The 14,063-nt window shown below is 41.2% G+C and overlaps 1 protein-coding gene across 5 annotated transcripts in view; it reads left to right on the forward strand.

Annotated features, from left to right (window-relative positions):
* The window catches only part of LOC143277007 (uncharacterized), a 17,403-nt gene extending 15,975 nt beyond the window's left edge, over window positions 1-1,428 (forward strand). The window contains exon 7 of one of the 5 annotated variants that reach the window (XM_076581718.1): window positions 465-1,428. In XM_076581718.1, the coding sequence (XP_076437833.1) occupies window positions 465-696 (232 nt within the window). In that variant the 3' untranslated portion in view covers window positions 697-1,428. The remainder of the gene's footprint in view (window positions 1-464) is intronic. The other 4 variants (XM_076581717.1, XM_076581719.1, XM_076581720.1 and 1 more) reach the window with 4 other exon arrangements.
* The last annotated feature ends 12,635 nt before the right edge of the window (window positions 1,429-14,063 follow it).

Consider the following 14,063-nt stretch of genomic DNA (forward strand, 5'->3'; position numbering starts at 1 on the left):
CGGTAGCGTAAGCATCACTGACTTGAAGTTGTGTACCTTGTGTAATGGAGAGAGTTACCACTCTTTACTGTTTGTTAATCATATCGTCTCCTGCCTTCATTATTTGTAATAATTTCCAGTGGATAAACCTACCGAGGCAACCATGTATTTGTTCAGTATTGTCCATGTGTTCTGTGTGGCTTATTCAGGATTAAAGAGGCTATGCCAGTCTTGAATAAAAGCTAATTTTGTGTTTGCACATTTCTTCTGTCTTTGCTGCTGTGTGCACATGTCAAATGATCGGTATAAGGACAGGCCCGGCGCTTCCTTTTTGAGGAAGTGTCTGGGTTTGTTCCAGTGTACCTTTTATTTACCTGTGTGCCAGCTGAATCGGTAGCGTAAGCATCACTGACTTGAAGTTGTTTACCTTGTGAATGGAGAGAGTTACCACTCTTTACTGTATGTATGTATTATTATTACTTCAGGTTCGCCTCGGGGCCCGTCGCCCCCAACCCCACGCTCCCCGGCAGTGAGCAGACAACTCCCACCAACAACAACCGATTACCGCTTCGCCACAACGCCTTACCTCCCCTGCTCAGCACCCCCACGAAGAAGACAAACGACTCTGACGACGGAGCGAGGAAAGAGAAGAAGGAGGAGAGAAAGAGAAGGAAGCAGGAAAAACGACAGCAGCAGCAACAACAGCAGCAGACGTAGAAGAAGAAGAAGAAAGCGGACGAACAAGCAGATGGGATGGAGGCGTGGGGGAAGGAGAGTATGGTGATTTTAGTCGATGAATTACCCGGAGCTCCCAGAATCCTTACGTAGAGTGTATGGTGTAAGGGGGGGGGGAGGGGGGGGGGGGGGTAATGTCCAATTTTTTTTTTTTTTTTTTTTTTTTTTTTTGCTGCCCCATCATCTGCACCGTTTCAGTGGCATTACGCCCACGCCGCTCACTTAGATTCCCCCCATACACGGCCCACACCCGGGTTCGTCCGTCACAGCCGGTTCCAGCGTTGGCAGTCCACAGGGAGCCATCGAGTGTTAGGTGTAATGTCCAGTTTTAGTGCTCTGAATTGTTACTCACTTAACTGCCCCTTTATATGTCCCACATGGCGTGTTTTGGGTAGTAGTTCTAGCTAGATTCCCGGATCTGTTTAAAACGAAACAGATTTTTTTTTCTTGCGTTTCGCGCTACGCAGGCATATGACGAGTGACATTTTGCGTGTAAGTGACACCTCTAATCAAGAACTAGGTGTAACGCGAATTAGAATGACTCCTGTCATGAACAGGAACCGACACTTGTTGTCTCAAGCTGCACCCCTTTAAAATTAAAACAATTATTTTTATTTTTTTTTTTTTTTTAACTCACTCAGTACGGCCAGTCCTCTCTTCTCCTCTACACAGACCCCTCGGATGTCCAGTGGGTGTCTGAACGACCCAGCCTTTAGCTTCCGTCGTCAGAATTGTGGTATTCTTTGTCAACATTCACCTCTTCAGTATAAGAGCCTTCCGCTTGCAATATTTTGATGATGGTAACTGGGTTGAAATGCTGTTAACGTCGTCTCTTTCGCCGTTCGTATGGAGAGAGTTAAACCTTGCTTAGTTTTCAGGACCAAAAACGGAAAGAGCAATTCTCTTACTGAACGCTTCACTGAAGATTATTTTTTTTTTAGGCTTTGCAAGATGGTTCCTTGTGACTTTATCAAGTGAGTCTGTTTCAAAACTGAGTCCAGTAACCCCCAAAATAGGGTCGAAAAACCATTGAAAATGGGTTTTCCATCTACAAATGGTAGTTATCATTTCATCTTAGCATCAGTTGCCGTTAAAATAGGTTGCTGAAATTTAGGGTACTTAAACAGGACTTTACTACCGGATTTAGGTTGTAGTTTACGAATTTGATTTACTGCCAGAATGTTTTTATTTCATTTTTTTATTATTATTATTTTTTTGCTGCCCCATCATCTGCACCGTTTCAGTGGCATTACTCCCACGCCGCTCATTTAGATTCCCCCATACACGGCCACACCCTGGTTCGTCTGTCGCAGTTCCAGCGTCGGCAGTCCGCAGGGGACCATCGATGTTAGGTCGCCAGGAGGCCACACACCAGAGGAGACCCTGCACTGCTGCTGAGTCACTTTGGTGGTGCCTGTTCTGATTTAAGTTCTTTAGGACACCTACTAAGCCCCCTACTAACGACAATAATGGCTTAGTCACGGAGCCAGACTGAGTGAGCATCCCTCCCAGAGTGGAGACCGCCACCACGTCCCCCAAACAACAGCCCCCCCATGAATCCGCCGACGTTTTTTTTTTTTTTTTTTTTTTTGACCCACTGCAGTATTTGGTTTGACTGTCACGTCAAACTAGAGAAGTGTATTTTTAATGTTTCAGTGAATTTCTTTTCATGAGGAGTATGTGTGCATAATTTGATCCTTTGTAGATTAAAAGAGGCAGTTTTCTTTTCTTCATTTTTTTTTTTAAAAGCATTTTTCTACCCTTTAATCTTTTTAACCCTTTCACTGCCAGTCAGTTTAGAGTACAAAATTCCCTTGTGGTATAAACACAGAAAAGACAGTGGCTAAGAATAGCTGGGGATTCCCCCTGCAATGTATAGAAAACATGGCCTATCCTACCACTGGATATTAAGAGCAGTAGGTTCATGGAGAACAGACCAAAGAATGGTCACCTTTCAGTGACATGGGTCCTCTGCCACACCTGTGCAAAAATGCGAGCTTGGCGGTGAAAGGGTCAAGGTAAACATTTGGCTGATTGTTGTTGACACAGGCCTTGAAATGATGAAGAGAGAGAGAAAAAAAAGCTATAGTCTAAGAGACCAGGTATGACACAGGGACTGGTTATGTCCCTTTGTGGTGTGCAGGTGGTGTTGGTAGTCATTCAGTTAATATTGGTTTTGTTTCAATGCTTGAATCATCTTAACTCTCTCCATACGAACGGCGAAAGAGACGATGTTAACAGCGTTTCATCCCAATTACCATCATCAAAATATTGCAAGCGGAAGGCTCTTATACTGAAGACGTGAATGTTGACAAAGAATACCACAATTCTGACGACGGAAGCTAAAGGTTGGGTCATTCAGACACCCACTGGACATCCGAGGGGTCTGTGTAGAGGAGAAGAGAGGACTGGCCGTACTGAGTGAGTTAAGATGAGTTGTACACCTGTGTGTGTGTGTGTGTGTGTGTTTTGATAATCTTTTTAAAAACTTGTTTTATTCAGTTCAAAGTTATCACGTTCACTTGGCTTTATTGTGTATTTATTTTTGGAAACAAAAAAAACCAAAACAACAACAACATATTTTATATTTTTTCTTGTCAAGACCATTGAGATTTTCATCACTATTGAGATTTTAATTTTGAGTCTGTGGTATCTTGCAGTATACACTTGTGATTATGTGTATTATGTTATTGATATTAATTGTTTGTGATATATATATATATATATATATATATATATATTAGAGTTACCACTCTTTATCATTGTTTAATTATTTACTAGCCACATTGTTCTTACATTTTAAGTATATATGTTTTTTTCTCTCTCAAAGATTCCGTCCACATTAAATTATTTTATATCTATCTATCTATATATATATATATATATATATATATATATATTGCATACCATGGAAATCTCTGTTACCCAGAGTATGAAAACGGTTGTTGCAAAAAAAAAAGAAAGGGTTTTTTTTTAGATTATTATTTTTTTAAAATAAATATTTTATTCTAGTTTAACATTTAATACATACAGACGGACATACAAAACCAACATCTGAAATCAACAATATTTGCCACTGTGCACCACCTAAACTAGCAAAATCAGGAAAACAACAACACGCAACACAACACCGTCTTCATACAGAGAAAAAAAAAAACAAAAAAAAACAACAAAAAACAGAAACAAAAAAAAGTCACATGCACTGTATAAAACAAGTAAATAAATGAAAGGAAAAAGAAAATAAATATATTTTCTTCACCGTTCTTCTTTCTGCTTATTAGTTTGTTTCATTTTTTTTTTTTTTTTTTTTGGGGGGTGTGGGGTGTTGATGTGAAAGATTTATTTCCCTTTACTTGTCCCTTACTCACCAAAACATACTCAGTTATGAAAATATTTTTTACTGAAAAAACAACAAACCCCCCCCCAAAAAAAAACCCAACACAAAAATGTACATATAATTTGGTTTTGGGCAGCACAAGTTTTGACTTCAGTCTAGATCTCATTTTCACCATTTCCGTCCGTCCGTCTGTCTGTCTATCTCTATCTGTTCCTCTCTGTCTGTCTGTCTATCTCTGACTCTCTGTCTCTGCCTTCCCAGTAGTGTGTGAGTGTGTGTCTGTAGTGGTGGTGGTGGTGGTGGTGGTGGGTGGTGGTGGTGTTTTCCAGTTCCACACTCTTGGTTTTGTCTTGTATCATCATGAGGTACTGGTACCGTGACTGGAAAATAAAGAATTCCTCTGTCTGTCGCTTTCTCTCGCTCTCTCTTTCCGTGTCTGAAACTGGATTCTTTTTTATAATTTTTTTTTAAATATTATAATTATTTATTTATTTACTTATTTATGTACGCTTATCTATTATTTATTCACCTTTTTTTTTCTTTTTTCTCTCTCAAGGCCTGACTAAGCGCGTTGGGTTACGCTGCTGGTCAGGCATCTGCTTGGCAGACTGATGTGGTGTAGCGTATATGGATTTGTCCGAATGCAGTGACCCGCCTCCTTGAGCTACTGAAACTGAAACTGAAACTGAAAACTTTCAGTGTGCTGTCTCCGTTTGACACGTACCGCTTGGCTCTTCTATGGCGAGCTGCAACAAGGGAAGAGATCACACGGAGGTCAGAAGAAGCGCTTCAGAGATACTCTGAAAGTCTCTCTGAAAGCGTTTGATATCAACCCTGACTCCTGGGAGGAATCTGCAGTGGACCGTGACAAATGGCGCGCTGCTGTGCACAAAGGCGCCAAGTTGTGCGAGGCCAACAGGACTGCTGCAGCTGTCCAGAAGAGGCAGGCCAGAAAGTCACGGGCAAACAAGCTCCCTGACAATGAATGATATGCCTGTCTTTGTCTGCCCCAACTGTCAGCGAACATTTCGTGCGCAGATTGGACTATTCAGCCATCTGCGCATTCACAGATAGATTCATGAGCATCCTCCCCCCCCCCCCCCACCACCACCCTCCCCCCATCCCCCAGCTGGATGACAACGATGGTCATCATCGATCTCGATGGACACACCACCACCACCGCTTGTTTCACATACCAGTTGTCTGTTTGGAATGAGATTACTGTCTTGCTGTTTTATATTTTACATTGTGATACAGTAACAGCGTATACCTTTTGTTTTTATGGATAATGATTTGTGGGGGATTGTGTGTGTGTTCCCTCAAAAGCTCACTTCTCATTTTATTCTGTGATAAAAAAAAAAAAAGAAATGCCTTTTTCAATAGTTAATTATGTGATTGAAAATATTAACAGTGTTTTTTGAAGTACTGTCTGGTTTAATTCGGTGAATAGCATTATATATGTTGCACTTCACTAAATGATTGATATTGTTTTTCTGTGATCAGTTTTGTGATATGAATTGAAGGAACTGTTTTTTGGTTTTTTTTACCTGAAAATTATTTTGCGGTTTGTGGATATTATTTGTTTTGTTTCGGAGGTTATAGTCCGTGTGAAGATTGGGGAAATCATGGTTTACGTTCAGTTTGATTTTTTTTTTCTTCTCCACAATCGATTAGAATATAAAGAACAAAATTAATCTCATTGTTTGCAATATTGAAGAAATAAGATTTGTGACATATTTTGTAGTAGTTTAAAACATTATATATATATATATATATAAACAAGTTGCTCGTTTGCAAGACTGTTTTGAATATCACATTAATTATATCGCATGAATTATATCACATTAATTGTATTTTCTTCCCATATTTTGCTCACGTCACATACATTGCATTGTTTTCAGTGTTATAAACTTGTTTAAAAAAAAACCAAAAAACTTTTACAGAATAAAAGCAGATGCATGAAATATGTTCTGATTAGTTTTTCTTTTTCATGTGCTGTTGATTGCAAGCTTTATAATTTTGTTGACTCACTTGTGTAAACAAAGTGAGTCTGTGTTTTAACCTGGTGTTCGGTTGTCTGTGTGTGTCTGTGTGTGTGTCTGTGTGTCCGAGGTAAAATTTAACATTGACATTTTCTCTGCAAATACTTTGTCAGTTGACACCAAATTAGGCATAAAAATAGGAAAAATTCAGTTCTTTCCAGTCATCTTGTTTAAAACAATATTGCACCTCTGGGATGGGCACAAAAAATTTTTAAAAATGAAGCCTAATTATATGCAAACTGCATTTACTGTTATATTTATATTTTTTGTATTCTCTAAACTTGGCACTTTGATTTGATATTCTGACACAACAACAAGAGCAGTCATTATTATCATTTTTTTGTTGAAACAGGAACTTCTTTTGCTCAGCATGGAAGTTTTATTTATTTTGCAAACGTTTTGGTGCAGATAGTAAAGAAGGGAAATTACTCTGTAATTAATGCTAGGGGACTTAATTAGCTTTAAACCGATCTTTCTCATCTTAAAACATTACATTTTGAAATTATACTCAATACATATCACAAGTGAGTCTTGAAGGCCTTGCCTCTCTTGTTTTATTTTTTTCTTTTACCCGTATCAGACATCGACACAAGCTTACAGCTGAGCCAACGGCAAAGTGAAAGCTGTATTATTAGTGGTTTCTCCACAGCACTGGGGATTCATACACAGTTTAATTTTTTTGTGAAGGACTCTGAATCTCAAACTAGGAGGCAAGATTACACTGGCTCTTAGTACTGCAGCCTTGGGGGGGCTAGCTGGACTTTGGGAACCATCCCCAGTGCCGACTGTCCTAAAAACCCTCTTGGCCGAGAGAGTGGGGATGTAACTTGGGGCAAGACACTCTCCACTATAACCAAATTCTAGCCCAGATAGCTGGGACAATTATTAATTAATTGCCCTCTCTGTTATTCTGGTGATGCTACCATCCTACAATTTCTCTTCAGTTTTTGCGCATGATCAGATTGTTGCGATGGAGAAACGTTTAACTTTGACACACACACCACACCACACCACACCACACCACACCACACAGCAACACACCACACTACAACACAACACACTACACCACACCACACCACAAAACAACACACCACAACACAACACACCACACCACACCACACCACACCACAACACAACACAACGCAACACCACACCACACCACACCACACAGCAACACACCACACTACAACACAACACACCACACCACAACACCACACCACACCACAACACCACACCACACCACAACACACCACACAACACAACACACCACAACACCACACAACACACCACACCACACCACAACACAACACACCACACCACAACACAACACCACACCACAACACAACACAATGCAACACCACACCACACCACACCACACCACAACACACCACACCACACAACACACCACAACACCACACAACACACCACACCACACCACAACACAACACACCACACCACAACACAACACACCACACCACACCACACCACACCACAACACCACACCACAACACAACACACCACACCACAACACAACACACCACACAACACCACACCACAACACACCACACCACAACACCACAACACACCACACCACAACACCACAACACACCACACCACACCACAACACCACAACACACCACAACACCACAACACCACACCACAACACACCACACAACACAACACACCACAACACCACACCACAACACACCACACCACAACACACCACACCACAACACCACACCACAACACACCACACCACAACACCACACCACAACACACAACACAACACACCACACCACAACACACCACACCACAACACCACACCACAACACACCACACCACAACACCACACCACAACACACCACACCACAACACCACACCACAACACCACACCACAACACACCACACAACACAACACACCACACCACAACACAACACAACACACCACACCACACCACACCACAACACCACACGACACAACACCACACCACAACACACCACACCACACCACACCACAACACACAACACAACACACCACACCACAACACACCACACCACACCACACCACAACACACAACACAACACACCACACCACAACACACCACACCACACCACACCACAACACACAACACAACACACCACACCACAACACCACACCACACCACACCACACCACAACACCACACCACACAACACAACACCACACCACAACACCACACAACACCACACCACACCACACCACAACACAACACCACACAACACCACACCACACACACAAATACACACGCACACTCACTTACTCACCCACACACCCACTCCCACAACCTAATGCAACAAAACGTATTTATTGTTTTTGCAAAAAAAAAGAAAAAAAGAAAAGTTTTTTGATTTTGAAAACTGATTTTCTTGTGTATATACAATTCGTTGTTCGTTTTGTTTTGTTTTTTGCAGAAGTTGACAAAAGTGATGTTGGTAAGTCAGCTCCAGGAGGAAGGGGCGTAACTCTTTCTTTTGAACGATTGATTAAAAAGAGCAGACTGGTCGCCCTTACATCGTGTTTCCCTCAGTGAATGCACGTGCGCGCGTGCACACACACACACACAATGGCATGCAGTAATCTGTCGAACTACACACTGTGTGTGTGTGTGTGTGTGTGTGTGTGTTTGTGTTTTGTGTTGTGCTGTGGTGTGTGTGTGTGTGTGTGTGTGTGTGTGTGCTTGCTCGCGCACACGAGGGTGCATGCGTGTGTGGGTGTCTTTATGCATGCGTACGTACTTGCGTGTTTGTTTTTGTGAGGTGTGTATGTGTGTGTGGTGTGGTGTGGTGTGGTGTGTGTGTGTGTGTGTGTGTGTGTGTGTGTGTGTGTGTGTTTACTCCCTTTTCACAAAATTATACAGAATTAAAAAAAAAAAAAAAATCTTCATCCTCATCAACGACACGGCACATATGTGAAAGAGGGCGTGTACTTCACTGCTTGTTGATTTCGTTATATCTTTATGGGAAAATATGATTAATTTTTTTTAATTAAAAAAAAAAGACGAGAAAGAAGCAGTTCTCAAGTTTCTCTCTCTCTCTCTCTCTCTCTCTCTCTCTCTCACACACACACACACACACACACACACACACACACACACACACACACACTGCAAAACAATGACACACAAGATGGAAGTGTGAAATTGTCACTTTATTTACAGTTGACAGATTCAACTCGTGCAACATAATTTCATAAATCGTTCACCTTTTCAACACCTAATACTTTTTTTTCTCTGCTGACAGACTTATAAAACATCTAACAATAATGATTATGTACATGTATTCCCGAACTCTGTCTGTCTGTCTGTCTGTCCGTTTCGAGTTGAATTCATCTTACTGAACACGTATGAACCAACACATAAAACATGCATAGACACACAGTGTCTCTCTGACTCGCACACACACACACACACACACACACATACAGAGACACACACACACACACACACACGTACACCACACACCAGGTAACGATTTATCACAGGAACCAGCTTAAAACAACGAAGAACTACGACGCTTTCGCGTCCCCGCATCAACTGCCATTTAGTTTTTTTTTGTTAGTTTTATAAATCACCAGAATGCACAATTATATCAACAATAAGTATAATGTAACTTATAGGCCGATGGAGGGGAAAGAGTGAGTGAGAAAGAGAGAGAGAGAGAGAGAGAGAGAGAGAGAGAGAATGAAAACATCCAAATTCAAAGTTCAAATAAACATAAAGTCCCTGAAATTTGAAAGACATAAGAAAAGAAACATCATAGAATGCTTGCCCTTTTCTTGAGGGGGGAAAAAAATATCATGACAAAGTTAAGCACCCTGCGCCTCATGTTGTGAATAAAATTATAACGAAGGCCACTTATCTTTTTTACATACGTATATTTCATATCAAAAGACACAATTAGCGTATTGCTGTCATCTAATATTTCTGCTGCTGATCACATTTCTACTCACCTCCATACTCTACACTGGCTCCCCACTGAAGCGAGAATTGAAATCAAAAGTAGCGCGAGTCTGCTATTCTGCTATCCACTCCGCAGGACCTACATATCTTTCTGACCTGATCAGCGCTTTCACTCCCTCAAGAAATCTCTGCTCTTCCTCTGACTGTTCCCTTTTGAAACTTCCTCGTGTCGATACATATCATATCATATCAATGTATCAAGGCGTGCAGGCCTGACAAGACCTTTTTGCCCGCTTGAAGTTGGGAAGAAAAAGAGAGTCCCCACATATGTCTGGTGCATTTTTCAAACATTGAGTGCGCAATGCTTGAAAAATCAATAAATATGTAAATGAGTTTTGTATTAAAATTTTTGTAAATAAATATCAAGATAATTTTTAAACGTATTCACTGTTCCTGCGGAAACAACGTCTTGTGGCAAATTATTCCAAACATTTGTTACTCTGTTAGTAAAGAAATGTGCAAATCTGGAAGTTTTTACTGAAACTTTTAACAGTCTGTAGGAATGGCCTCCTGTAGCACTGTCTCATTCAATGCAAACAAAGAGTGGTAATGTTCAACTTTAGAATACTAAACTCAGGGGGGCTGTTTAGACGAAAAACAAAGGGTGTCTTAGGCTCACCTCGATGCGCTAAGTTGAATGGAACCCTCAGCTAAGCTGTACGACCACTACTTTCCCATGAAACTGCGACAATTTTATACACAGTAAGCTGAAGACTACCCACACAGAGATTGATGACGCGACCACCCGCGTGATCAGCAGTCAAAATGGCTTGCAGGTGGTTGCTCTGGCTGTGATCAGCTGACGGCTTACTGTGTATAAAATTGTTGCACTTTCATGGGAAAGTAGTGGTCGTACAGCTTAGCTGAGGGTTCCATTCAACTTAGCGCATCGAGGTGAGCCTAAGACACCCTTTGTTTTTCGTCTAAACAGCCCCCCTGAGTTTAGTATTCTAAAGTTGAACATTACCAAAGAGTTTATAGTTCACCTTTCGTGAACGTTTTCTTTGCTGCTCCTCACATCTGGAACAACATTTCTCATCACGTCCCTGCATCTGATTCTGTCTCAGCCTTTCGGTCTTCGCCAAAGACTCATCTTTTTAAAAAATCCTGTCCCTTCCCTGACTGTTTTAAGTAAGAACAACACTGGCTACTGAAACCAGACATTACGTCATTGAGTGACGTCATGCTCTCAGTTGAAATTTTTTTTTTTCAGTGACGCACTGACCTATCACACAGGCGGTTCTATTGTTTATCTCTCTAGATCTAAATCTCCACTGCTTTCAAAAGCAACCACGATCGCAAACAGCAAACAGAACTGACATTGATTCATGAAGATTTTGTTTACATGCAAAGTGGGACGCACGCGTTAACAACGTGGGCGTTTTACTAGATAAGCTCTAAACGGGGCGTTTACAAGGAAGTTTACAGTATATATAAACATATAATAATGTTGTGAAATTATGAAGGCACATCCTGTCCACTGATAGACCCTGTTTCTCTAAAGCGTCAAATGGGAAACTGTTCCTTGATGTTACATAACGACAAGCAAAGCGAACGATGTCTGGATAACGAATTCTCCCCGAGTAAATGAAGCAAGCAAGCTTAATTCCCTTTTGTGTGAAGAGTTATCTAACATATATGGTCCCGCAACCAGCAAGACCGATCATGGACTCAGTTTCAAATGTAAGCAACTAGTATAGTGACCAACTGAAAAAAAAAAAAAAAAAACAGCCAGCCATAGTTTCGACCAAAGATGACTTCCCACAATGATAACTGAAACAACAACAACAAAAACCAAACAACCCCCCAAAAAAAACAACAACAACAACAAAAAAAACCCAAACAAACAACAACAAAAAACAAACCAACAAAAATCAACAACAACAAACAAACAAACAAAAAACAAAACAAACAAACACCTACAAACATTGAATCAGAACAGGCACCACTGAACACCACCGAAGTGACTCAGCAGCAGTGCAGGGTCTCCTCTGGTGTGTGGCCTCCTGGCGACCTAACATCGATGGTTCCTTGCGGACTGCCGACGCTGGAACCGTGTGACGGACGAACCCGGGTGTGGGCCGTGTATGGGGGGAATCTAAATGAGCGGCGTGGGAGTAGTGCCACTGAAATGGTGCAGATGATGGGGCAGCAAAAAGAAAAAAAAAAGGAAAAAAAAGAAGCTTTTATTCAAAGAAGGAGATGTGACAACAGCAAAAAAAAAAAAAAAAAAGAAAAAAAAAAAGAAAAAAAAGAAGCTTTTATAGAAAGAGGGAGATGTGACTACAGAAAAAAAGACAAAAAAGACCAACAAGCAGATAATTATAAAGAAAGAAATACAGATGGTGTGCCCTTTTGTTGAGGAAGAAAAACAACAACAACAACACTCAGATCTAAAACAACTTCTGTCAATAACCAGCCGGGAACAACCAGTCTGCAACTTATAGCAGTAATAATAACAATATTGATGATGATGATAATAACATTAACGATAATATAGTAACAATAACCTCCATATACCACTGCCCCCACAGTTGGGCAAAATGTAGAGGAGAGAGACGTTACTCTGAAATCTCTGTTTCCTCCATTACTTCAACCAATGAAAAAAAAAAAAAAAAAAAAAAAAAAAGATTCCGTTTACCAAGTTTTTGAAGATGATAATCACACATTTTTCATACATATGTATACAGCTTTTTCTTCTTTCATGACGAATCTATCATCAGCCTTTTCCTCTTGGAACAGTTTGTGTTAAGCTAACTGTACACACACACACACACACACACACACACACACACACAAAATCACTCTAAATAAAGATGGTTCTCGAAATTGCAATGGTCCTCCAGGAAAGAAAAAAAAAAAGAAAAAAAAAACACGACGTTACCATGAATTGTGCAGACTGTGGCGGATTAGTAGTGAGATCTCCCATTCCAATGCTCTCAATGCCCATGTAGTTAAGTGTTCCCTTGCATCAAACAGCGATCACATAATTATGTCATCGCATTTGTGAGGCCCATGTGCGCACGTGAGTTTCTAACTTAAAGAAAGGTGGAAAACTGAAAAAAAAAAAAAAGAAAAGAAAAAAAAGAGCAAACGGTATATATATATATGTAGTAAAGCCGAACGGTATATACGTGTATCACATGACTGTGAGGGAATTTTGACCACCGGTGTTTTCGCGTCTCTTTAGGCTGGTGGAGTTTGTTCTCTTTTCTCTGTCTCTGTCTCTCTCTCTGTGTGTGTGTCTCTCTTTTGGTCTCTCAGTCTCTCTCGCTGTATCTGTGTCTGTCTGTCTGTCTGTCTGACTCACTGCGTCCTGTTTTCCGTGCTTTGTTATACATGCATTTCTCGCACACAGCACACACTCACTCACTCACTCACTCACTCACATACACACACAATCTATGAAACACAGGCACACACACACACACAATCTCTCTCTCTCTCTCTCTCTCTCTCTCACTCACACACACACACACACACAGACACACACACACACACACTCTCTCTCTCTCTCACACACACACACACACTCACACACACACACACACACACGCTCATACACAGACACACACACACGCACGCACACACACACACACACACACACACACACACACACACACACACATCAGATACAATGCAACATTCAGAAAACTATTACAAATAGTCTTGCACATCAGACCAAACACTCAAACACCAACATTCATACACTCATAGTACATTCATAGTAATCACACACACACACACACACACACACACACACACACACACACACACACACACACACAGTTCCCTCCCCCCACACACACACACACTCATAATTATACACCCCCTCACACACATACACACTACCCCCCCAAACCCCTACCCCCACCCCACCCCCACACACAACAACACCCATCCACTCCTACCCCCACCCACCACCCACACCCACACCCACACCCACACCCACACACACACCCACACACACACC

Source organism: Babylonia areolata, chromosome 33, assembly GCF_041734735.1.
Source record: "Babylonia areolata isolate BAREFJ2019XMU chromosome 33, ASM4173473v1, whole genome shotgun sequence".
Lineage (NCBI taxonomy): Eukaryota > Metazoa > Mollusca > Gastropoda > Neogastropoda > Buccinidae > Babylonia > Babylonia areolata.